Source organism: Struthio camelus, chromosome Z, assembly GCF_040807025.1.
Source record: "Struthio camelus isolate bStrCam1 chromosome Z, bStrCam1.hap1, whole genome shotgun sequence".
Classification (NCBI taxonomy): Eukaryota; Metazoa; Chordata; class Aves; order Struthioniformes; family Struthionidae; genus Struthio; species Struthio camelus.
Window position 1 is genome coordinate 11,912,714 of NC_090982.1, and position 26,170 is coordinate 11,938,883.

At 47.7% G+C, this 26,170-nt stretch overlaps 1 protein-coding gene across 9 annotated transcripts; it reads right to left on the reverse strand.

The window, feature by feature from the left end:
* Positions 1-872: 872 nt before the first annotated feature.
* CHRNB3 (cholinergic receptor nicotinic beta 3 subunit) lies at positions 873-26,085 on the reverse strand. Of its 9 annotated transcripts, none has more exons than XR_011137931.1 (9): positions 25,683-26,085; positions 24,847-24,966; positions 22,342-22,958; positions 21,718-21,890; positions 21,039-21,112; positions 17,391-17,518; positions 11,959-17,105; positions 9,609-10,304; positions 8,830-9,144 (listed from the first exon to the last, which is right to left on the reverse strand). XR_011137931.1 is itself a non-coding variant. In XM_068928456.1 (7 exons), exons 1-7 carry the CDS (start codon positions 11,999-12,001, stop codon positions 2,155-2,157), a joined length of 1,377 nt encoding a protein of 458 aa, XP_068784557.1. In that variant the 5' UTR covers positions 12,002-12,343; the 3' UTR covers positions 873-2,154. The 9 variants fall into 9 exon arrangements, 3 of the variants coding, with proteins under 3 accessions (XP_068784557.1, XP_068784556.1, XP_068784558.1); XR_011137932.1 differs by having other exon boundaries at positions 9,609-9,736; positions 9,837-10,304; positions 21,718-22,958; XR_011137929.1 differs by having other exon boundaries at positions 21,718-22,958.
* Between the last annotated feature and the right edge of the window lie 85 nt (positions 26,086-26,170).

A 26,170-nucleotide genomic window follows, 5' to 3' on the forward strand; every position in this document is an offset into this window, starting at 1 on the left:
AGCCTTGGTGACCTTTACCAGCATGAGCCAGAAGGAGCACTTGACATCAGCCATAGCGGCGTGAGAGAGAGGGAAAGGGACTATCATAGTCCTCCTCTCCTAGATAAGCTCTGTGCTGCAGATAATCCAGGGGCTCAGGTAGGAAGGGTTGTTACCCAGCCAGTTGGGCATAGCCTTTTTTGAGGCGAAACGGCTACCTGCAACTGTGGGACCACCCTGAGGAACTGTCTGGGCAGTCCTACTGCGCAGCTCTGCCCTTGCAGAAGGACCGGGGAGCACAAAAGGCATCGCTAACCAGTCCGCGGGGCAGGCAGCTCAAGTGTCACAAGGCAAGGATGGGACCATCTGCACGCAAGTACCTGGAGCGCTTGCCTAGGGCAGGGTATTGTCATCTGCCTCTCCCTGCAGGCAGACAGATCCTTGCCAGTAGTGCTTAGGGGGAAAACCTAATGCTGACTAAACTCACTGACTGCCGCACATAGAGTTTCCCGGCTGCTGTGCTATGGATATTTCAAAGGCCAGGGGAACAAACAGACCTGAGCAAAGCAAGCAAAGAGGAGATCCCAGCAGCTGGCAATAAGGCCAATGTTTAAGATTGCTATACGGACACTTGTGTTTACAGTAAGGTATCTATATCTATATGTTGAGTGGGTGTGTTCCACATTTGAGTGATATAATAACCAGCTCTGAATGTTTCCTCCATCCACCCCCCGCACCAAACACACACGCGCAGAGCTAAAAAGAAATGAGGGATTTCCAAAAACCGGGCAAAATCTTGAGTAGATTTGAGGCAAGGCTTTTTAAATGGGCTGCAAGTTACACCGACAAAAAAGAAACAGCAGTGATACACAGGCATCCTTTGCCCCCGGAAATCATTTACTAAGTACAGCTTTATTTATCATGTTCGCACTAGTGAACAAAGCTTTCTGCAGTGACATAACCAGACTAGGGATGATCTTAACTCAGAGAGGTCTGACGTGCATGCACAATCCAAGCATACGAATGTGTTTATGCATTTTTAATATCTTCTAAGTTCTACCCCTAGGAACAGAGTTTCAAGGCTAGCTAAACACCTTAACATTAGTCTCACAGCGAGGTTCTTGGAAACTGCATGTCTGAATCCCTTGTTAGCCTTGAAAATGTCGGAAAGTTCTAAGTGGGATTTTGTAAAGGACTCCATGCCGGCATAACTTCCCTTGAGTGAAAGTGGTGAGAATCTCACCTATACCTTTCTATCAGGTCTCATTTACACTTTTAAGTAGTGTTTCTAATAAAGCAGAAGGATCCCTTCTGAATAAACCAAAGGAATGAAATTCTGAATTGGCTGGGAAACACGAACAAGCCAGCCCCCAAAGAGAGAACTTCCTAGCAGCCAGCCCAGCTCATAGCTCTAGGAGAAGCTCCGTGTCTGTATCGACAGTAAGTTTCTTTCACCAAAAAGGACCTCCACAGCTCCTCTCCAGCTGAACCATTTAGGAAGTTCATCATTGCCACGTGGAGCAGCAGGGCCAGCTTCCCCCATGCATCATGCTTCAGGTCTTCTCCAACTTCCAACCCTGTGAAAGGGTAGGTGCAGTAATCACAATTTCTAAATTTGGAGCATGGGGAAAACCCTAACCTGTCCAGCCTTTTGGTATGTTACTGAGCATGAGGTACAAATGCAAGTAATATCAAATAGTGGGTAACGCTTTGTAGTGTCCCAACGGCCAAGAGGAGAGATGCATGAAGAACGTGTGCACGCCAGAAAGGCTGGTAGCAGGTGGGCAGAGCTGCAGGTTCTCCCACTGTTGAGCTGATCCTGACAGCAAGGTGAGGCCACAGAGTTAAGGTTTTGAATAACCCATCTAAAAGGTATTTGTACTTTTCCTAATGCACATGCTATGCAATGGTCAGTTCTGACACATGCACAGTGATCTATAGAGCCTTTGTGGTTTTTACTTGAAATTGTGGACAGGTGAACTGAGTATTGATTCGGTGGTGCTGCTACAGTTTAACTTCTTGTACAACGGTAGCATCTTAACTGAAGGATCTGACTTTTAAACTTATTCATTGCACCAAAAGTACTATTTCCATTTCAAACTAGTATCTTGGCTCATGCTGTAATATTACCAGGCTACCAGATAAAATACGTATAACCTGATCATGCATCCCAGTTCACTTCTGTACTTGGCTGCCACGAAGCCCTTCTCTGATCTCAGTCAAGTCACTGTCTGGTAGAGCTGTGTGAAGATAGAAAGCACCAGTCAATGCCTGTTGTTATCATCACCACCTTCACTCAGTCTTGCTGTTGCTTCTCATCCTGTACAATAAAAAATGACCAAGCTCAGATGCTCCACCATCCCATGGCGTTGTGCTTGGTGTATGCTAGTGTGAAAGCACATTCTACAAACTACTGTTCAGCCACATTTGTAACGCAGGGGTAAAGATGAGAACTGAACCTGTCACTGACACCACCAGAAACAACCACAGGAAAATCCGATCCAGGACTTGAGCTACAAATTTCCAGTCTTGGACGACCTGCGAAGGAGAGAGGGAGAACAACCAGAGGCATTAATGAGCCTGGTATTTTGAATACTCTTACATATATTTCAGCAATAAAAATTTATTTTAAAAAACAGAAGTTCGTATTGTGCTCTAGTCTGAAATCAACATTGCGGAAAAGATCACTTTTTCAGCACCAGTGGTTGCTGGTCCCTTAAACACCAAAGCATTTCCATAGCTTGAAGCACACAATGATCAGAGACTTCTTTCAGCTTGTGCAAAGGCTCTCAGCTAAGTGCATATGTAAAAGTTTACCGACCCAAGCTTCAAGATGGCTTTACAATGATTTGTGTTTCTTTTAACATTTCCCTTTGAGTGCCAGCACTTGGCTCTAGCAAAACACTTTAACACAGACTTTGCTTCCAGCAACAGTGGTCCCATTGGCTTCTTTCTCTTAAGTGCTCTGCTGGCTCAGGTTGTGTACATTAAGGAGGGGGTTTTGCACTGGCCCAACCCTGCACACAGGCCAGAGCTATTTATAAAAGTAATTCAGGGGACCTCTTTTTAAATCCTCTCCGCTTCAAACAGAAGGCCTCAGGCATGGACACTGTATGTTCAAATACTTTTCGGCTGCACATTTAATTTACTGTTCATCCCTCTGCTGAAGCCCTCTCAACACGCTTCGAGCAAGGCCCTGGCTATTGCTAGGAGGATACTAACAAAAGTTTTTCTCTTTCCATGCTCTGTTGTGTGCATTGCCCTCTGCTGTCTTACCCCCACATGGGATGCATAGTTTATGTGCATTGTAGCTCAGTTAACTTTTAAAATCTGGTTTTTTAATAGGCAGGTGGATTGTTGGGAGGAGGAGAAGGATGGCCTTTAGGGACTAATCTAAACTGAGAATAGTGTAAATCAAGAAGACCCTCGCTCAAAAAGGTGCAACTACACTGCATAGTCTTGGGAGGCCAAGACTGAATCTTACTAATTGCCACAGAGCCTGCCTATGGGTGTTGAGAAAGGTATAATTTTTGGAGCATGTGGCTTCCACACTGCTGCCTGCCTCCAGGTCAGGCAGGGCAAGGTTATCCAAGTAATCCCAAGATGGGAACCCCTCGGGGGTAGGCTGCTGTGGCCTCTCGTGTTTGGAAGAGCAGGGGCTGGGCACAGTACAGCTCCCCTTGGAGCAGTGCGTTTTTCTGGAAACCATGCCGTTTATCAAGCAGGGGAAGCCCCCAGGCCATGTCCCAGATGAAGACAAGAGGAAGAGGCAAATAGAAAGGCATGCAGAATAGGAAAAAACTTAGCAACCACTGCTGTCAAAGAAGCTGCCATCTCTTTCTGTTTCCCTTCCCCTACCTGTCTGATGAAATGCTCCTTTTTAACATGCTTGGAAATGTATCGAATGGAATCAGCTGCCTTTTCCAGAAAGGCGATAACAATTTTCTCTCCATCTTTTGCTTGCTTGTGTTTCTGCCTTCCTGGGAGCTTTGACTTCAAGGTGGTTCCCTTTTCCTCAGCGTCCGAGAAGGAATAACGATCCACGTGGCCCTTCATGCAGAGCAGCCGGGGCAGCTTCTGGAGGAAGAGTCTTCTCACCCAGGGTGCCATGGGATGGTAGGTTGCTGAGGACCGGTGGTGGACATTGATAACAAAGACCGTCACGATGATGGAGAGGGTCACGAATATCATGATGAACAGCAAATACTCGCCAATCAGAGGGATGACTTTGGAAGAAGAAGGGATTATTTCCTCTATCACTAGCAGGAAAACAGTGAGGGAGACGAGAACTGATGTAGACAGTGAGAGCTTTTCTCCTTCATCCGATGGCAGGTAAAACACCAGGACAGTTAGAAAGGACAATCCCAGGCAAGGGATTATTAAGAACAGAGTGTAAAACAGTGGAAGGCGCCTCAGAACGAAGGAGTAAGTGACAAACGGGTAAGAATACAGCCCGTCCTTCCTGTTGCCTTTCATACCTTTGGCATTTAAGATCTCCCACTCTCCGTTATCAAAGAAGTCTTTCCTGTCCACATTTTCATCCACTAGAACCAAGTCCACCATACTGCCATCATACGTCCATGATCCAAACTTCATGGAGCAGTTCTGCCTGTCGAACGGGAAGAAGGTCACGTCCATGGTGCAGGAGCTCTTGTAACTGGCCGGCGGTGTCCAGGTCACTGCTCCGTTGTACTTCACTATGACTTTGGTCATCAGGGAGCCCTCGAAGCGTCCATCAGCACTAGGAGATGGACAGGGACAAAGAGCTCCAGGCTGGGCACCACGCTCACCCAAGCCCAGCCCCATCACAGCTCCGCTCGATGGCACGAGGGAAGCAGACATTCGTGTGGCCCAAAGGAGCAGCTTTCTAAGAGCACATGTGGGCTTCAGGATGCCCGGGGCACCTGGCACACGTTGCCCAAGCTCAGCTGTTCGTCCCTGGCCGAAGCCCCCGGCACTGAGCAACGCTACTCACTTTTCAAACAAGACGATGTCGGGGAGCCAGAGGGACTCAGAGGGGACGCGGATGGCAGTGATCCCACCGTACTCCTCTGGATTCCAGGAGAGCTTGTGGTCGATCCATTCCTGCAACGAGCCAGCAGTCCTCTGCCCACTTGGACACAATAGCCTCACCCATCCTCCCACATCCATTTCAGAGGTGCTACGTTACAGGGCACTGCGGGCAGAGCTGGCATAGGGCTCCCCAGCTGTGGAAGTGATACCCTGCAGGCACAGCTAGGGGAAGTTAATCCCACAAGCGCTGGCTGCCCCTCCTGTCACAGCTGGGCCTGATCATCCCATCCCTCCAGGTAACCCCAGGATGCTCCTGGAAAGGGCCAAGTCTCACTTCACTTACAGCCCTCTCCAGCCTACCTCATGTCGGAGGGCAATCCAGAAGGAAAGCGCCACCTCCCTTGGGTATAACACCTTATCTTATCTTGAAAAACCACCTGACAGTGTTTTTAGCTGGCACCTACCCCATAGGATAGTAAAATGGCATGGCTACTAGTGTTCAAGGGACAGAGAGGTTGCCTTTAACTACTTTTCTGTGAAGACTGAGCTTTATTCAGTGCACAGGACTGACATCCCCTAATGTCTGTGCACTGTTCTTGCAAACCAAATTGTTATTCTCCCAGCAGGGTTGCCTACACTATTGCAGGAAAAATAACAGGACACTATTGCAAAGCATTTGGTGATAGCTCTGAAGAGGTGACATTATAAAAAAGCAAAAGCAGAGGGAGTCCTGGCCATTTTTTTCATGTTGAACTCTAGAAAAATTTTCTCTCCTTGTCTAGATTTTCAGTGGAGGAGAGCCTAGCAAAGCAGCTCCATGGACCTGGAGATTTCCACAGAAGTGCAGTGAAAAGCGACTCTCTGATCCCTGGTTGTTATTGATGAGGTTTCCCTGCTGCCCTGAGGAACGCAGTGAGGGGAAGCAAGAGGCATGGACTGTTGTCCATACCAGGCTGAGATACAATACCCAGAGATGAGATACTGTCTGTTAACGCTCAATGCCAAGAACTCCTCAGGCATATGGGGGCCTCGGCATCTCTGGGTAGTTTCCTGACTGGCTACAGATGGACCAAAAAGCGATAATCTCTGCTGCTTTTCCCACCTTACTCTTCCCAGCTTACTTATTTGGTTCAACATGCTTTTCACAGCCATCTCCACCCACTCTTATACTGCGGTCCTTTATAGTGTGACAGCACACCAGAGCCTCAGCAGAGACTGAGACACAGACAATGAGACACAAAATATTCCTGCCCCAGGCTGGAGAAAGGGCCCAAGGTCACGGCCAGGGGGTGGGCAGAGGCCCCCTATGATCGGCGCTGGCCCAAGGCGCAGGCAGAGGAGGCAACTGTAGAGGCTGGTACCGAGGTGAGCGCAAGGGGCTGAGGTCCCGTCATGCTGCTGCATGAGGGGATAGTCAAGGCCACCACAGCGGCCAGCACAGCTGGCTCACAGCCTGGGCTAGTGTACCCAGTGCAGATACCCCGTGGGTCACCTGGGGACGTAATCATCCCCCTGGAGAGAAACTGGAGCTGCTCCTCATCTTGGGTTTTCCGGTGCTTTTGCCGTCCTCCTCCCTCCCCACTGCCCTGCATCGATTTCTGTCGCAGCTAAAGTGCTCTTTCATGTCTGCAAGGTAAACGGCTGCGTATCTTCTTACTAAAGGCAAAAATAGACAGCGTGAGCACTTTGAGGATGAGTGGTTTAAAACAGGAATCTCCCCATGGGCTCTGTGCTGAGGGGAACTGCACCAGCCAAGGTGAAGCGTCCTTTCCTCGCTTCCCCTGCTCCAAATCCTCCTGTTGCTCTCCCCTTCCTCCAGCTGTGCCAAATTTCTGCTCCTGGGCTGCCACTCAGGCTCCTCGCACAGCAATAAGACCAAGAATCACTGGCCCCAGCTTCGTGACACTTGCTAACAAACTCTGCAAATTGCCTGACCTCAGATACTCTCTCAGCAACTACTAAAAGCTCCTTTGCACCCTCTGTGGGGCCACATCAGGTCCCACCACCTTTAGCATCTGGATTTTCCAAAAAGAAAAAAAAGATCCGTAAAACTCTTAGTTCTGAGCTTTGTTCATCCAAGAAAAGCCAAACTCATGCAGAGAAGTAACGACCATGATTCCCCCGCAACCTTATGCAGCAGACTTACCTGTTCTCCCACAAAAGATCTGCATCAATAGGGAGTTCTGATTTGTTTCTTTTTTTTTTTTTTTTACTTTTCCCTATCTGAAAGAAAAATCTGTTTTAATTCTATTTAGTTTTATTCACCTGTTCCCAGCTATCATCTAACTTTTTCTAATAAACACCTGAGTGCCGAGTTGCATGTGGGACCAGGTCATGCTGGGGGAAGCCTAAGGGAACACACAGTTTCCTGAAGCTGGACACTTGGGTCAGATCATGAGTATATAACGCTCACCCTGACCTCCTGGGAGCACCAGCATGTGGGAAAATTAGAGTCTGTGTCTCATTTCTTTTCTGCTCGCTCCATTTGCACTTCATTCGGGTCTTGCTGCTCTCGACCCATCAGAAGTAGAACTGGTACTAGAAACAGTAACAACCAGCAAGAGCCCACCTTAGTGATGCACAGGAAAATCACTGCCCTGATTTCCCCCTGGGGAGCTTCCCTGGCTAAAATCTGCGCACCTTTTTCCAAAGGCCTCCAGGGAAATCACTGTGTCCTCCATGAAGCCCCCCCAGGTAGGTCCTTCCACGTTAAGAGGCAGAAGGACAGAAGAAAGTGGTTTCTTCCTCCTTCCGCTGGAGAGGCAAATTGTAATTCTCCAGCTCTCTCAGGACAGGCTCTCAATAGCTGGGTTCAGGTTAGCAGGAACTCCCCTTGCAAAAGGGGGATTCCTCTGCTTCCTGCAGCAGACGGAGCTTGTCCCTCTTTGAGGGACATCTTTACCTATTATGCCCATAGAGTGTTTAGGGGCCCCGATTCATTGCACAGTCACCACCACGCTGCAGAAACCAGACTAAGAGCAAAAGTTAAGCTGCATTTCTGCTCCACCAGCCCAGTGACTCCTGGAAACAACTTCCCATGGCATCATTTCAGGCAAGGCTTGGGTTTTATGCCCTCTGCATAGGATCAGCTGACCCATTTATAGATACTCACGTGCCTGAGAAACTTGAAATGATTGTCACCAGGTCAATAAACCAAAGTCACGTAATCTAAACCAAACACAATGTTCTCCAGGAGTGAAGAAGAAAGGAAATCTAATTGCTCAACTTGAACGTTTCCTTCACTTATGTACATTAGCATCACCTCCAGAGACAAGTCTATCAGGGAGAGGTGAATAATTTGCAGAAATCCTACAGATTTTAATTTTACGGGTGACAAGCTGACCTTTTCTTCTCTTCACTTATGCCAAAAAAGAAACCTCTCCAAGGCATCAGCCTCAGCTGGGGAGAGTGAGACAGGGCTTGGATGCCCTCTAAACACGAGACAGTATAGTCCCTCCAGGCACCGCAGGATCAGATGTCACGTCCCCAAAGTGCAGCTGCCATCAGCCCACAGCCTGTGGGGCAGGCCAGAAAAAGAGGATACCCTCTTTCCTGGCCCTTTGAAAGGGGCCACCGTCCAGCCACTTTTGGCCTCTCTGCCCCTCTGTGCATTTGCTGGGGTGATGAGACTAGGGTAAAAGCCTTAAAACTTAAAGAAAAAAAGAAAAGTGCTCCTTTTGTCCGGCCACTCAGCATCACCGAGAAAGATCGGTGGCACGCCGGTGGCAGGCCAGGGCGGCCGCTGGTCCCTGCCCCACGTGGGGAAAGGAGGGTCCCGTTTACCTGCTTCAGCCAGACGTTGGTTGTCATCAGCTGGTTCTTCTCATCCTAGGGCGACACGAGATGGAGAGGACTGAGATGCCAAAACAGCCACCAGGAGCCCACCCTCCGGCTGCGCCCATCTGCTCCTGCGTGGAGCTGAGCAGCTCCCAGGGGCCGGCTTCCCCGTGGGACTGGGCTCTCCAGCCACCTCTGAGGAAACAAGCCAACTTCCCAGGTGGAAAATCAGAGCCTGGCACTTCATAGCAGCCCAAAGGAAGGAGATTGAGGAGCAGGGAGACTGCAAGGCTCAGCCAGCTCATGGGGTCAGGACAGCCCAGGCTGTGGCTCCTGGGACGGCGCGGTGCCCTCCACCACCCAGGCGGGCTGAGCCTGGGAAGATACATGAAGAAATATTATCCTGATGGTGCACATAAAGCACAGAGTTAGAGTCTCCCTCCCTCGGTCCAGGGGGACGCTGCTGGGGCTGGGGGATGCAGGGAGTGCAACCTCCTGCGGATACATCTGCACCCATCTACCCCGTGCAAACACCCCTGTGCATTGCAGTGATAGAGGGGAAAGGGAACACAAATTTTCCAAGTTGAGGGAAAAAAAAAAAAAAGGGATTGTCTCTTTTGCCTCCAGTATCTTATCTGAGGGGCAAGCTGGGTCCACTTATCAGCTGCCTTTGGCCTGTGTAAAACCTTGGTCAGACTTGGAACAATGTCCAACCAGCGCCACCCTTCCCCACCCACTGTCCCGTGGCTGCCTCATCAATAAGCAGCAAACGTAGGAGCCAGGGGGCTGTCTGGCGTTGAGCGGTTCGTTTATATCTGATGCAATAAGGCCTTATTCACCGAGAGCAGCTGTGGAAAAGGAACAGGAAGTCACACCAACGCCATCATCACCACCATCACCACCACCACCACTGCCGCTGCCTCACGCTCAGTGTGTTGTGGCCCAACCATCATTTTGCATTCCTTGTCTTTGGAGGCAAAAGCAAACAACGTAACCAGCCCTTCCAGGTGGATACAAGACCGCCCACGGAGGACGGGATGTTTTACCAGGTTCGACATAACGCTTACCACATCCACCAGCTGCGAGATCTTTAACCCAAAGCGGACTTTGATGGTGTCGTTGGAGTTTTCCACCGGGCGGACCCATTTCTGATAGCCTTGAAATAAGTGCTTCAGGAGCGCATCCTCATCTTCAGCAACTGAGCCGAAGGCGGCCACATCTGGAAGAGGGCACAGAGAGTGGGGGAGAGGAGACGTGGGGCACGGCGTGACCTGAAGAAATAAGGCAGAGCAGCGACATGAGAGAAACGTGCCTCTGGGCAAACCCTGTCAGTGAAGTTTGTGCCAATGCGGATGCACCGACTCTCAGCAGAGCCAGGCAAGGGGAGGGGAAGGCACCAGGCGGGGCTGTGATGTCTTTGTGTTAGGTTTCTGTTTTCTGTAGACTTTTCATCTTGAGTTTCTCTTGTTCGGGCTTTCTTGTTTATTGCTCTCCAGGAGACAGATCTTTGAGCTTTGAGCATCAGATGCTTTCAGCTGTGAGGAGCAAAAACCAGCCTGATAAACGGAACCACATCTGCTTTTGAAGATACCTGCAGTATACCGCAGAGAGCCGGAGATGTGGGGAGAGTCTAGTTGCTGAGGGGCTATTCCTGTTGGCTGACTTGCAGCCAGGAGCAAGAGCAATATGTCATGGGGATGTCACCACCCGGGCCTTGCCCACGCTTTTTTCAAAGGCTGCTTTGAAACAGAGGCTGCCTGGCGCGAGGGCTCAGGTGGCTGCATTTCCACGCTACAGCGTCGTGAAGCCAGATCTGTAGGGAACCTGTGCGGCGCTTGGAAATAAATCCTCCCCACTGGCATTAACTGAGGGATAGTTGCAACCGCCGAGGCGCTAAAGCACCCGGTGCATCAAACCTCCAAGGAGGGGACCTGCAGGGAGGTCCTTGCACCGTGGAGGGTGGGAGAGGACACCCGGGGCATCTCCACAGGATCAGCAACTTTGTTTCGTAATGCTCCTTGTTTATTTCAATATAACTCCCTGCACAAACGTATGCAAACACACAAGATGCTGGCGTGAGGCCCACATCTCTGTATAACCTCCCTTACAGAAAAATGGCGCTGTTTTGGTGCCCGTGCCTCACAGGTGTACCAGGAAGTCCCAGGGCCCTGATGCCCGAGAGAGCACGGCAGAGATTGGGTGAAGCGGTTCACCCTAAAGCTGGACATGCTGCTTCTCAGCTGCTGGAGCAGCCACAGAAAAAAGTGAAAAAGACAGGCTGGAGGAGAGAAATCCCGCAGAAAAGAAAGGCAGAAGGAACAAGGTTGGTGCTCATATAACAGCCTCAGTACTAGCTGGGGAACAGCTTAAAAGTGCTGGGGGGCTTAATGAGAAGGAAGCTGTATCAGGGGAGAAAAAGAGCCCGATAGCCCCTTCGAACAAACCCCATGCGATGATGAGGTTAGAAAAAGCAGTGGTGGACACGCTGAACAGCGATGCGTCGCCTTTGGGGAAAAAACAGAGGCGCGAGCTGCAGGTCAGACGCATCCCTGTGTCGTACCTTAAGAGCAGAAGTTTTCGAGCTGCCTGCCAGGTCGCCACGAGTGAAAGCACCGGAGGGAGCAGCGTTTGCCAGGCAGCCCCGGCCCCACGCCCAGCGGTCGGCAGCGGGAGCAGGAGCGCAGACCGGGGACCGGGGAGCAGCCTGGCCAGGCGGGGTAGGGACCTGCCGAGCCGGGGTGCAAGCGCCCCGAGAGGCACGGGCAGGACGCTTCTCCTTTCGTTTGCTCGCCTGAGGCATTTTCGCTTCATCTGCGTGATAGAGGTTTGCCCATCGCTCCCTTTAGCAACGCAACGGGCCCCCCTCCGCCCCCCGTCGCGCGCTCCCCGGCATCCTGGGGTCTGCTGTCCAACACGAGCCACGTTTTCCGGGGTGGACCGGAGGGAGCTCTGCTCTTTCGCTTCGCTTCCACCCCACGACCATCGCACCACCATTAACAAAACCCCGCTGCCGAACTAGCCGTGGCCGCGATGCAAACTTAGGAGCTGACACAACCCGCTTTCGCCGGTCAGCAGGAGTTAAGAAGAGGACCGTCCACCTCATCCCGGCAAGCGGCAGCTATCCGGATGGCAGAAAAAAAGCTGGAGCGTCCTGCAGCTCAGCCTGGAAGGAGAAGAAACAGCACTTACCCGCATGGCTCAGACACAGTGCAAAGAGCGTTAGACAAAGCATGGGCACCGCCGTGGCTTCTTCCTTTAAAGCCGATCTTCCGTCCTCACGAGCAAGTCGGTCTCATCCTAGCAGGGGACCAAAGCAACCTCATTAAAAAGCAAGGCAGGCAATTAACTCTGCGAGGCAAGAGAGCACGTCTCGAGTCTCGTCTTGTGTCGCTGTGAAGCTCCGTAAAGCACACTTCATTGATTTTTAGTCAGCTGTCACATCCCGTAAACCTAAATCGGGGCTCTGGGTCCTAAACTCTAGCTGATTCACTCTTGGCGGTCTTTGCGGGGTTATAGCCGCAAAGGTCTGGAGCAGGAGGGAGGCAAGGTTTGCAGGGACGAGAAAAGTCTTTTATTAGGCTGTCAGTCGAGAAAAGTTACAGCTGAGCAAAAAAAAAAAAAAAAAAGGCTGCCGGTCAGACCTGAAGAAGGATGATATGCCTAAAAGCTTGTCTGTTTCCTCCAGCTGTATTCGTTGGTCTAATAAAAGACGGAGCCTCCCCACAGGCTTACCTTATTCCTTTTTTACCCTGTAGTTGCTGTTTTACAGCTATAAAAATGGGTATTGCAGTAAAAGAAAACAGCAGGTGTGAGTAGGAAAACAGGGCTGATTCTTGCAGCGTTACCTCTCGTCATGCACACATAAAATCACACGCAGCAGCTCGGAAATGCCTGCGCGGGACTTTCACGGGCACAGCTTGACAGAGAGCATGGTCCCAGAGCCCCGCGCTTAGCAGCGATGGTGATGGGGCCTTGGGTTGCTTAGCAAGCTCCTCTTTAGGTGTCATTCCTCTCAAGTTACTCCTTGGACCAGGCTTCTTTAGAAGCCACCAGAGATCACTGATATCTACTGGGACGTGGGCTCTTTTTCCTTCTCTCGCTACCTCTCCTCTGCCAAGGAGTTCAGGATCTTCATCCACACGAATGCTTCGGTTTTCTTCCCAAATGGGAGCCACTTTGCCATCTCTCTCCAAAGAGGAGCTTTTTTCCCTGAACCGTTCAAATTCAAGGAAGATTGGCTCTAAATTCCTTTAGGTTGCACCCCAAACCCCAGACTGCTTCTGCTTTCATGGATTCTTTCTGGCTGCTTTCTGTGTTGTTGCTGGCACAATTATCCTACGTGTTTGCTGCAAACAAAACTGTTCATGGCTCTCTGTATATCCTCAGAGTTTGTTTTCAGGTACCGACAAACATCCATAACCTAGAAGAATTTCATTGCTTGCTGACTTTTACGTGGGAAGCCTATTTTTTCCAGCAACACCTGCACCCCCTTCTTATAGTAGCTCAGGTTTTGGTAGAGCTGTAAGTTATATGATCCAGCTTTGCCTCTTCGAAGGTCCTCACCAAGGTTTGCCTCGCAGCGCTAAAGCATCAGCGGCGGACATGCACGTACACCATGCACCGTTCCCCCGCTCTGCATCCCAGCTGCCGAAAGATGCTCAGATCCAGCCGTGCTACCAGGAGGCAAAGAACTGCCTCTCGTTAACACCAGCTGTCATCACCACCAGCTTGCTCAGCCTACAAATCAGACCCACATCAGGCACCTGCCAGTGCCTGAGGTATGTTGATCTGGTCAAGGTGCACAGAAAGAAGGTATTTTTTTGTGCCGGCTACAAGAGAACAGATGATATTTGGCTGGGATGGTGCAGACAGGCAACACCACCACCTCTTGGGAGTAGACCAAACACACGATCCTCTGGCCTGATGTAAAGTTCACCAGGACAAAGCTGTCCCTTCGGAAGACAACATCAGACAGTGCTATATTGAACATTGGAGGGAAGACTTGTTTTCAAAAGGCGTTAGACCACTGCACGGCTCTTTGCTGTGAGTTAATGAAGTTAATCTGTTAGCTGGCAATAGGAGTAGGCTCTTAGCCACTACTCGGAGGTTGTTTGGAGGGAAATTCAATGTGTGCTTTACCCTTACCTCTGCAGCTGCTGCTGGCGCCGTGATGGGAGGTAAGGACCCGACATGCCTGGTTTTAGGCTCTCAGAGACATCTGGCACTCGGAGGAGGATACTGAGAACTAATCTCTACTTGCTTGCTGATGATATTTTCCGTTTACAGGCCTTCGCTCGGCCATGCTCTCAGGCTCTGCGTGAAGGAAGGTACGCGTAGATGCTCCGTCTTACCGACAACACAGTGGAGCATGTGGAGCGTCCGCCCTGAGACAGAGTATGAATTTCTGGATGAAACCTGACTCTTCTCCACTGTGAACCTGCCTCTGCTTTTCCACAGGTTGCAGTGGATTCATAAGTGACCCCTCAGGTTATGACTCCAGGCTGCAGGAAGACTAGGGCTGCTTAAGCACCAACAGCATTTGACCTAGGCCTCGCTTGCTGCACTGGTTTAGCTCAAATGCTTAAAAAAATAAATCCACCCAGGAGGTGATCAGTTTGAGACCACACGGCTAAAATTAGGAGCAATTGTAAAACTTGTGGTTATGATGGTGTGTGCCAAGTTGTGTTATTCATAGGCGCTAAGCAGCTGAGCAGAGTGAACGGTTTTTCCCATGAGGGGTGGCAGCGGTGGCTGGAGACCAGATGAGAGGGGGTGGGAAAGGCCGAGGTGGGAGGAAGCATGCAGGTAGGAAATGCTGCAAACCAGAGCCGACAGGCCTCGTTCCCAGGGGTGTTTTTTTCAGCCTGCTCGTCGAAGCCATCGAGATGCAGGCTGCTGGCAGGTGAGTTTGCAAGGGAGTTTGCAGCCCCTGCTCCCTGCAGCCCCGCGGCAGCCCAGGCGCCGCCCGCTCTCACCCATCTCACCAGCCCAGTTCAGCCTTTCCTTCCTTGCCTTTTGTCCTGCTTCGCCAACCCTTTTCCCCCAGGAAGCTGCACCGTGTCCCCGTATCCCCAGTCCCTCTGCGGTGTCCTAGCCTAGCCACCACTTTCCTTTTCCTTTTCCTCTTCTCCTAGACTGAGAGTCTTTCTCATGGGTCTTTTCACCCTCACCTTGCCTTTTCCCTTTCCCTTCGTTACATTTTTTCCCCACTTTCTTCTGTGTTGTTTCAGCACCCCTCCCTGGCAGTACCTGCACAGTGCAGGCAGCACTGCTGCGAGGCCAGGCGCAATACCTTACGACCCTCTGCAAAGAACAGGCCATCCGGGGAGGCCAGGGCCCTAGGACGTTTGGCTCTATGGGTATAATTGGTCCATCCGACTTGTTTGGGCTACAATGCAGATAAAAAAATACATCCGGTGTAAGTTTTGTTCTATATAATACATGGAGTTTTGCATGCTCATGCCTTGAATGATTTATTTGCAGCTGAAACTTTATGTGATGTTAATTATGGCTGGATAACCGGGTCTGAAAAACAAAAAATCCCTAAGAATGTTGTACTTGGGCATGGACCTGTTTGTGAGAGTGACTCCAGCCTGACTCCAAAGTTATAACCTGCTTCACGTGGTGGGCAAGGGAAAAAAAGGTCTTTGTTTCAGCAGGGGAACAAGCAGCCACTGAGCACGGCAAGTTAGGAAACGGCTGATGGGAGACCGTGATGGAGGCTGCCAAAACTGCACCCACTTTCAAGCTCCAGTAAGACAATTGTTTTAGCCATGACGAGTCTCTGCAAGCGCAGGAGAAGATTTTGCAGACCAAGAGCAGCCTCCTTCTCGGGTTTCACTGGCTGGTTCCTACTGTGAAGAACTGCCACCTGCCGTCCTTTCCATTTCCACCACGTTTACTTGAACGCAGATCTGAGAAGGCTTCGAGCCGCTGCGTCCTCTGACAGTGTACAGCCCACGCAGCTGCGCTCTGCCTGCTCCCCTCTGCAGTTCTTCCACCGCGGCGTTGGGACTGGACACTTGGAGGGAGATTGAGGACGTTTTGGAGGCTGGCAGGCTCTTCAGTACTGCATGCACATTAATATTTCTAATAGACGGTGCATTGCTCTCTGCATTAGACTCTCTGCTTTCCTTACTTGGTCCCAACCTTACAACAGGGTCCAGGCCGGGGTATTGCGCTGCATCTTGAGGCTCCTGGTTCAACACCTGGATATTAGTGTCGCTAAATACCTGTGAAATTTGATAGTTTTCATGGCTGTTTGGTCTGAGTTGATAACTGTAAGCCAAGATCTGGCTCTGCTCTGCTATTTTTGCAGCTTGCGGTTCCATTTTACTAAGCTCTTTTCTGCTTTGGTGCCCTCTCCTTGCAGCCTGGATGTTACTTGCAGCATCACGGTTTTGCTGTTGAGGTGCCATGGCCTGGAAGTCTTCAAAGGCAGGTAAGCTATTAGCGAGGGCCAAAACGTCATTGCTGAGCATGAAGGAAGACTCTGTTTTGAAGACGAGGGCTCTGGGAATAACAGAAGACCTTGGGTTGTGTCTCTCTCTCTGTTGACCGCTCATTCCCTCATTTTCATTGATATCACTTGGTGCCTGGAGGCCCCTGCCCCAGCGCAGGAGGCACGCAGAGGTAGCAGGTGCTGCCGTCGCCTTGTTTTCTGCTTTCCTCTTCTGATTTAATGCAAACTTTTCATCGCCAAAGTAACTGTAAAACCCGAGGGGCAATTGCTGCCGCGTCCTGTGGCCTCGATAAGCTGCCTGAATCCTGGTAGCGGCTTTATTCATTTCATCCAATTCTCTCCGGACTCGATAGCCTCTCCACATAGCCTGAATGGTGGTAGCTGACTGATTTTCTCTTTGGAGCCTCTGACACGTTTTTCTTCTCTGTGTTGGGTGTGGTAGAGTTGGGGGCTGCTTTGGAGATACCATGCTGCAATCAAACACTTCGCCAGAAATTAAAGACCCCCAGTAGGCATGAGTATGGCTAGGTCTACCAGCTCCATTCCTGCCTGCGTTTGATGGCATTTGCTTATAATCATTTGCTGAGTTACCAGTGGTGGTTGTTCTACGGGTGGACGTCTGTATAAAAGATTCACAGGCAGGTTCCTTTTTAGATTTAGAAACATATCTTGTTGCAGATAGATAATAATTCTCATATTTTCTACAAAATGAATGTGTAACGTGTTTGCTAGAAATGCTTGGAGGCTCATGTTCTTCTATCTCTTGCTTCGTTGCGTTACTGGGAGTTCTTCTGGTGTTTGTGGCTTTTTTCATGATGTTTCATTAAAATTTGCTGTTGTACACTTTCTTCTCCTGCTCCTTGTCTTCTGCTACCTGCTTGGATTACGAAAAGAGGATTATTTTCATAGTTTAGAAATTCTTCCTCATGTGCATTTGCAGCAAGTGTACTGGGACTTGCATTTCTGTGGGGAAAAGGCTGGACTAGTTACATCTTCTATACTGAAATCCACAAGTATACAACAGCCTCATCGCACTGTGCTTTGTGAACACAACCCTCACACTCCAATTTTTGCTAATCACGGGCGATTCTACCACCTTTTGGTTTCGATATAACTTTATTTTAAAAGCTATTATTTTGACAAAAGTTTCACAGAGTACCTTACTGCAGCAGCAGCAGATGTCTCAGCTACATTCAGCCTCACAGATCTCAGGGGCGGAGAAGCACAGCACCTCGGTTTGTATCACTGAGCTACAGGAAAGACACCTGTGTCCTCGCCTTTAGCTTTCTGCAAGAGATTGGAAAAGGGCTGAGAAAAGAAAGCAAGTGTTAAATACTGTCTTGGCTGTGGAGCTGGCCGCTCTTTGGTTGATTCAAACTTGTTTTGAGAATTTCCTTTCACTTTGAGTGCTCTTCAGAAATTCTCTCTCTTGCCAACCTTTCAGCAGCAGCATGCCTCAGGACCCATTACGTACCACCCCTTTCAAAACGAGTCAGAACCGTTAAAAGGCTCCCTGGGTGGCTGGCAGGCAACGGGAACGCAGTCCGGTCGCCTCATCCGGGTGCTGCTTTGCTGAGTTTTTAAGTGCCTGGCCTTCTAGGTGGCCACAGAATGAGAAGGGGTGTGCTTCTGAAGCCCTGCACAGGGAAACCAAGTCTGCCCCACTTAGAAGTGTTCCTGCTCCGAATGGTGGTTGGGCCCCCTCAAGTTACGAGCCACTGGAAATGCTTCAACCCTCCAGCATCCAGGCTGTGTCGTCCTGCTTTGAGCAAGACCCCTGACATTCATGGTATCCATCTTTTGCCTGATGTCTCACGGCGGCAGCTCCTGCCCAGGAAGGAGGAACTCTGGGTCTGGGTCGGACCTCACCTGGGCTCTGGCTGTGTAGGCAAAGGCCTCCTGAGGCCAAATTCCTCCCTCTCAGGTTGTCGAAGCTCAGCCACTTTCCAGCCAGGAATTTGAAAGAGCAGGGGTTTCAGGTAGCAAAGAGGGCACTCATTTGAAAGGGGCAAAACTGGGGTGCCAGAGCCAGTTGCCATAAAGCGCATGTGTTTGGCCTCAGATCACCCCTCGTTAAAAGGTGAAAACTATTTTGGTAGCAGCCAGTCAGCAGCCTAGGGCTCCTCCCTGTCACAGTGGTGGCCCTAACCGGTAGTGTAAAGGCAACTTATCCACAGGAAAATAGTGACGTTTGCAAGAGGTTCTTCATTTAAAACGCTTCTCTCTAAATCGTTTCTCTCTTTCTCAGGTCACGTCATAGCAGAGCTCACATCAGCCTGCTGCTGCTCTGATGGTCTGAGCTGGGATTTCAGCCTTCTCACCACAGACGGCTGCTTGCCACCCTAAGTCCACATTATCTGAGTTACTGTCAATCAATTTATAAAGGACAATATTTATCCCATCTACAGATTCCTTTAAGATCAGAGAGATGTGTTCGCAGGTAGGACCCAAAGAAATATTCAGGGCCACTATTTTGAGCATATGCACCAAATTTTGGGCCTACATTTTAACTGGCTTATGAGCAGGTGCTATGAGATCCCTTACTTAGATGCTTAAATACAGATTCAGAAGCCAGCTTTCACACACAGGGACTTTCAGTTTGTTTGTTTGTTTGTTTGTTTTTAGTTTTTATGATAGATTTCTAAGAGTATCGAGTAGAGAAGAAAAAAGGCCAAGATCTTGGGCATGCATGCATGATAGCCTACTAATAGGAGAGAAGAGTTTGGAATAATAAGACTAATTAGACTGGAAGTATACTAACATACTATGTTAAATGCGATTGTAAAAAAATTATAGGGTTTCAAGTGTCTTCACAGTCTCTGAGTGAAGTCAGAGTATAATTTTGAAGTGATTTGCAAAAAAATATTTTTAGGCAACATGTAACTGTAATAGAAGTGATACCAAGGTAATACTAGCTAATAGAATGAGATCCTGCAAATATCCTGGGGTATGTCTAGCCAATGGATATAACTTACAGCCACGTAACTTAATTGAATAGTTTAGAAATTGCAAACGGCAAAACGGGAGGGTTTTTAACTCTAAAAGCCATTTACACTGGATGACATCTCTGATATCTGCCACTTATCTTGCTCCAGGCAAACCAGGAGAGCTGAATATGACAAATATTTACAGTTTCACCTCATGAGAAACCATAATTGATGTGACTTATAAAAGTGTGTAAAATCTGGATTTGCCTTTTTTACTGCTCCAGAACACCCTGTTTCCTAGAAAAGTTGTGACGGCATGCCCGTGAGTGGTCAGCAGTAGTAACGCAATTAAAGTAAGGGTATTTAAGGTGCTCAGCTTCAGCAAACAGTAAACAAAGGCTGGGTTTGAATAAGTCCCTGAATTGGGACCACAGTCCAACAGTCTGTGTACATTGGGAGGAGGAGGAGGCACACGTGGGCGCCCAGCCGACGTGCTCTGCCCTCTGCTCCCAGTGCGGGAGGAGCGGAGCTGGGAGCAGGCCAGCTCTCCTGCATGAAGGCCAAATGCAGTGCACCTGTCTCAAGTGACTTTTTAGTCAGCCAGCAGACTGGCTTCACGAGATTTGCAACATTTTAAGGCTCTCAGTAAGCCCAGAGACCGTGGTATATTAACTACACACGCATCAGACAGGCAGTAAGATAGAAAGGAGCTAAATACCCTGCGGGAAAACTTCAGAGGAAACACTCCAGGATTTTAACACTACTTTCCCGTACTGGTAATGGGGGTGATTGCCTGGCGACAAATGTTGTCATGCACCTTGTTCCGTCAGTTAAATAATCATTTAAAACGATAGCTGGGTTTTAATCTTACCATGATCTCTTAGTGCACAGCAGATCGTCATGCTACTGGGAATCTGGTCTCCCATTATGACATCATTATCTAATATTTACCCAGTTGCAGCTGAAAGCATATACAGCTCCATAACTTTGCTGCCAACGAGTAACGCTGCGTAGTTTCATTCCAGACAACAACACTGCCTCAGTGCCCCCTCTTCTTGCACTATGCTGACGAGAAAAGTGATCGGGGAATTTCTGAAGATACACAAAAGAAATCCCAGCTCCAAGGGATTCAACACGGCTTTGCCCAAAATGCTCAAAGAGTCCCAACTCCCTAAGCAGAACTTCTACCATGGATTTCTGTAGGAAGAAAGTTGTGTCCTTGGTGAATGCATTACCCAGAAAGCTGTCAACTCCTTTGGGAACCATGGGATGTATCAGAGCTCGGAGCTTCACCTATTCTAAACAAACATTTCTAGTCTTATACATAAGAGTGAACATTCAAGTAGAATAAAAATAATAATGGATGTGCAAGCTCATCCTGGAAACACGGAGAGTAAAATCCACTGAAACAATAAGTAAGCCTCCTCATTCCTCAGGTGAAGCACATCTAGGTAACCGAAAACAGTCTCCACCTGAGACTTGCATTTCATTCCAATACTGTTCCTAACAGTGCTTTGCACTTTTTCCATCACTGGCACATTTTATAACAGGCAACAGTAGTAGTTACCAGAACGTAATAAACACTGCTGCCCTTTTTCCCAAATATTCTCACGCTCATTTGCTGACAGCCCCTATGACTGAGTAGTTCAGTGTCTCATTACCGTACACAGAAGATCAGAAAAGGAGTGCAAATGGCAAACGTGATAAGAAACTTGGCCGTTTAAATTCTGACTTGATTAATTGAGAAGATTAAATGAGTCTTGGGTAAGACAGAGGAGCAATAACTGTAGAGGAGCAAGGCAAGGCATGCACGAAAAGATATAGAAAATGAGATAATGTTCATGACTAGAAAGGATTTCTGACAAGGAGAGAAGTCTTACTTCTGTAGCCATATCTCATGACAGAGGTGACGGTCCAGTAGACAGCATGCTCAGACAACTGTGTGGTGATTGTACTGTGAAAAACAAACGAGGCCAACGTCATTTACTGCATGTAAAAGCTTCTGTTCCTTGTGTGAGAGAGGAAAAGCTATTGAAGCAGGCTATTTAATTCTATATAGGAATGCAGTCTATCAGACAGCATTGGGAGCAACACAGAAAGCACCATGTGCAGACAGAAATTCGATTTAATTACACATTATCATTTAAGAAATATATGTCACTTACCCGACTGCTATTAATTCGGAATACCATGAATCCAAAACTCTGAAGTCATAACAAGCTTAGTAGACAGGGTGGGAGGTAAATTTCAGTGTTGACAGAAAAATGGTTATCAACAGGGGGATGCTGTTAGGCTAATCGTAATGTCGTCATAAGCTTGCATGAGCATTTAAGTTTAAAAAATATTCCTAATTTGCATATGATGTGTAGAGAAAGTATAACGTCAGCTTTGGTATTCAGTTGTCTTTTAATTACAAGAGAAGTTACTGCCAGGAAGTCTGAATTTTGTCAGCTGGTGACAGTATTACAGGAGGATAACGCTTCTCAACCTATCACTGATTTGTGTGTGTGTGTGTGTGTGTGTGTGTGTGTGCATGTATGTTTTAAAGAAATTGCTTACCAGCAACTAGTGTTCCTCAGGCTGAAAGGTCTACATGTACATCCCCACTGGAAATAGACCTGTGTCCTATTATCCAAGATGAGAACATCTGCCTACTGAGGAATCTGTAGACTCTGTTCTGCCCAGTTCTCCTCCATGCCAGGCACCTGAATAAACTCCGAGCCATTTCAGTCCTGCTCCAGTAAAAGAAAATTAATAAGAAGGTGTTTCTGTCTGAACTCGTAAGGAGAGAAATGAAGATAAGAACTGAATGTACATGCAGACTACAGAATTTGAGATTACTGGTAAATAGACTCCTTTTCAGTTGTTGAGAAATGACTTGTCTTAAAATCACCCTGGAGGTGACAGCCAGTGGTAAACACCACAAATATTTATTTATCTGGAAGTGACTCTTGGACTCCTTCAGAGAAATTGCCACCACAAAACCACTTGACAAAACACCCTATCAGCTCAGGATACCTACGAGACAAGCTTGCAAGTGTAAGTGGAGTTTAAAATGTTAGAAACGGAAACATTTCTCAGTAAGGCCGCCCACTGTGGCAGGAGCTCATGTAACATATGCTGTCATGAGAGCAGAGGACTCCACCTTGGTGTCTCAGAGCCTGCCTCAGAACAGCTCCTTACCCACTTAGAGTTTCTTTGTAAGAAGGTATCATTCCTCTGGACCTGACAGCATCAATGTCAGTGACTTGATGAATGAAGAATCGGATCCTATCAACGTAAGAAAAAAGAGAGAGAGAAACCCGGACTGAGCTGTGAAAGTCAGTGTCCTGAAGTTTCGTTCTCTGCAGAACCAGCTGCTAGGGTTAACTAACCTGAACTTGAACATGCAGGTGAAACTGTTGGAATTTCTTAGGTCTAGAATGAGGTCCTTCTCCTCTTTAATAGAAAAAAGGTACCACCACTGAAAACTTTTACCTTTCTGAGCCACCAATCCAAATTCTAAAGCACCTGAAGCCAAGAAAGAGTTCACTTCTTCCAGTAGAAGACACATATGAGGACTGTCCTGAAAAGAAACACTGCGGGAGACTGTAGATAAGCCTGAGATGAAATAAGAAACCATTCACAAATGCAAGATATCATCATTTTTCTGGATTACCCTTCACAAGTCACTGAACAGAAGATCTTCCGGCAGGGAATCAAATATCTTCCTCAGACCCAAATCCTGAAGAGTCACTTCACCTACACATGACATCTATAGCCAGAGACCTCGAAGTTGTAACAGCTACATGCAGTGAAGCCTGAAAGGAAATGGAAAGACAACCTAATATGAGAAGACAGCCTACTTTGCTTAAGAGTTATAAGAAAGTCCTCTCCGGATTCAGCAGAAAAAGATTTACCTCATGGTCATCCTCACGCTCCTGCCTAGTTAAAAGACCCTAGTAATAGACCATAAGAACCACTAAGGATGCATAGGATGATTATTTTTTCAGAGGGTCCAGAAATGTGTTATCCCAGTCTTCACAAGCTCTGCCCCCTGAACAATTGGAGGAGGTAGCTCCAGGAGGCTCACTAGACCCTTTAGCAGTGCAGACAACAAAAGGCTGATAATGAGTACTAAATGAATTAACAGGGGCAGGATGGTAGAGAGACTTAATTATGGCTTAGCATAATGTGTCTATTCTCAAGAGATGTCCTTGAAAAGATTCTTCTGAATAACTGATATAAATGTTTTTTTGGTTTTTTTTACTTTCATGAGATTATTTAAGATGACTTTCCTTTGTGAAATGTTTTAATTTAGTCATGGACACATTTTTTTCTGAATGCTTTTAAACTCCTTCAGTTACATGTACAACACTACGAGGCTGTCTACCCAATTTGAACAGCAAATGCTGTGGTTTGTTCAAAATGAGATCTCTATTAAAGAGATGCGATTTCTCTTGAAAGCACATAGAAACCCAAAGAGAATTCTGTAATAACAATTACTATAACCGTAAAGTGTTTTTTGAATAATGTCTGTCCTGTGTTGCTGTTTTTCTGTCTATTAGTAAATCATTATCATGGCTAAAGTATGGCAAATAACATGCTGTGCTTAAAACAGCAAGAGTAACATCCCTGAATTTGCAGTCACAACAGACTGTAAGTATCAATTGACTTGCTTTTGCAGACTGTATTTTAGTTGTCAAAATTAAAGAATAGCTCAAAATACCCCTTTCCACTCTACCAAAGTCACCTGAGGAAGGTAGAAGGCTCTGGGAAACAGAAAAGCCTATACGCTAAAATATAAAACAAGTATCACGACAAATTACAGCCCGGATCCAAATATGCATATGATAGAAGAATTATTTGAAATCGATTTAGAAATTGGATTTCTGGTTTTAGTTTTGCCAAAACATCTCCTTAACTGTCCTCCTGAACTTTCCTCCATCCTACACCCCCACTGGGATTTGCTTTGCACTGTTTCGGATGCAAGAGAACTCCTTCAAAATTCATGGAGGCACCTGTACTCTGAACCCTATGCAGGGATGAAGGCAAATGAAAACCAACAAGAGGTAAGATTTCTTGGAAATCTCCATTTCAGTAATGTGCTGCTTCAATACTTAAAACCAGTCTAGTAGCAATGTGGACAAGACGGCAATGGGAGGCAGAGGAGGAAAAAGGGCAGCGATGAAGGATTTCCTCAATGCAACAAGCAGTGATTCAAGTGCCTAATTACGCGTTTTGTTCCCTAAAATGCAGGCCAGGTTTCACATGGAATTCTACTCCGGGCCATTGAATATCCCAGCTAGATAAGGGCATCTAGTACTTTGCAGAGATGTAAGGAGGAAAAAAAAGTAAACGCTACGTACGACTTAGGCACCCTACCAGTGAAAAAATGGAAACTGGAGCAAAAGGGAAACTGGAGCAACAGGAGGAAGTGTGCAAAGCAAACGCTTCTCTTTTTAAAGGCGGTTCTAATGCTCTGCCTGTGGTAGCGCCAGCCCATTTAAAAACAACTGTCTCAGTCCAGATTGTAAGGCTGGGGCATTTTTGCCAGCTCTAGCGCCTTTCAACTTCCTTCAATTGTTTGCTTTATAAAATAGGTTTCACTGGAGGGCAGCTACATGCATTTAAGCAAAAGTCAGCTTTTTCGTCTGCAATTGGAAGAACACCACTATCTCAAAAGCCTTTGACACCCCATATTCCTACCTCCTCTTCTGTAACTTCCAATCACTTTCTTTCAGAGATGTTCACAAAACTGCTGCTGGGTGCAGATACCAGCTGTGGCCAGTAAAAGCAGGAAGTGACACAGTCCTCATTGAGAGCCTACTGTATGAACATAAATTCCACTTTAGAAAAGGAGGAACTTCTAACAAATGCTTAGGAAAAACATTCTGTTATCTGTGTTACATAAAGAGCCAGAATCCCGTTCCTAGACTGCCAGCCTTCATCTTTTCTTTGTATCTTGCTATCAACCAGAGAGATTGAAGTGGGGAGGGGGTAGAGTTCCAGTGCCAGAAAAGTCCACTGCTGTAGGACATTTGGCTGTGCCAGTGTCAGCCTTTTTTCCACTTCAGAGCTCTGTGATGTTGACAGCTGTCGTGGGCCGACCGGAAGGCTGACACTTGCTCTAACAGCACTATAGCAAGGAGCTAATGGGCCCAAAAAAAAAAAAAAAAAAAAAAAAAAAGGTGCTGCTGCAGGAGGAATTCAAGCCCGTCGTTGGAATGGACCACATCTCTATTTAGAAAAATCCTTTGGTGATAGGAAATGAAGTGAAGCTATTGGACTACAGTCCCCTTTTCAACCCTGTACTACTGGCTGAAACCAACCTGTCAACCAGTAACCGTCCCTCTCAACGGAAGGAACACTTACTTGAGGCCTACGACAGGTACATTCTTTAACTACTTTTAACAACACGAAAAGCTTAAACATGTGAGAATTGCTAACACCAGCCATTTTTCAAGTGTGCTTTAAATTAACCTGGCTGACTGATCTCTTCTTTTGTTGAATTACTTTTCTGAAGGTTTATTAAGTGAAAATACCTGAAGGAAGGGATGAACAAGTACAGCAGCCAGCACATAAGGTGAGGAGAGATGGAGACACACGGCTGGAGGTAAAAGGAAGTACTGCTGAAAAGTTAACAGCAAGATGTCCCCTTTGTATTTTCAGAAACACTGACCTGTCAGTGTTTTCACTGCAGCCAGAAGAACTTCCTTCTCCCCACCCCCATCCCCTGCTGCATGACCTGCCTTTTTCTTGTATCGGCTCAAGTACTATTCATCTTCCTCTATCTCACTGTGAGCCCGGTCGCCTGCTTTAGTGAGCTGAACTGGCTCACAGAAGGCTGCAACCAGCACCAGAACCGGTGCAAATTAAGAGGGGGAGAATGGGGGTACACAGCCAGTTGTGGGGGAAGAGGGATGAGGGGACCACCCCATCCCCATATGTGTGGTGTTACAGCAATCCATCACGTCTCATGGAGATGTAGCCTTGGATTTGCAGAGAAAATAAAAACAAGCTGTTTTACGGC

Excerpts from the sequence above, each read along its gene's own strand:
- CHRNB3 (XM_068928455.1), bottom strand. Across the intron at positions 2,518-3,837 it reads AGGAGCATTTCATCAGACAG|GTCGTCCAAGACTGGAAATT; the intron begins GTAGGGGAAGGG and ends TCTCCTTCGCAG. Across the intron at positions 2,220-2,438 it reads TCTGGTGGTGTCAGTGACAG|CTCTACCAGACAGTGACTTG; the intron begins GTTCAGTTCTCA and ends ATCTTCACACAG.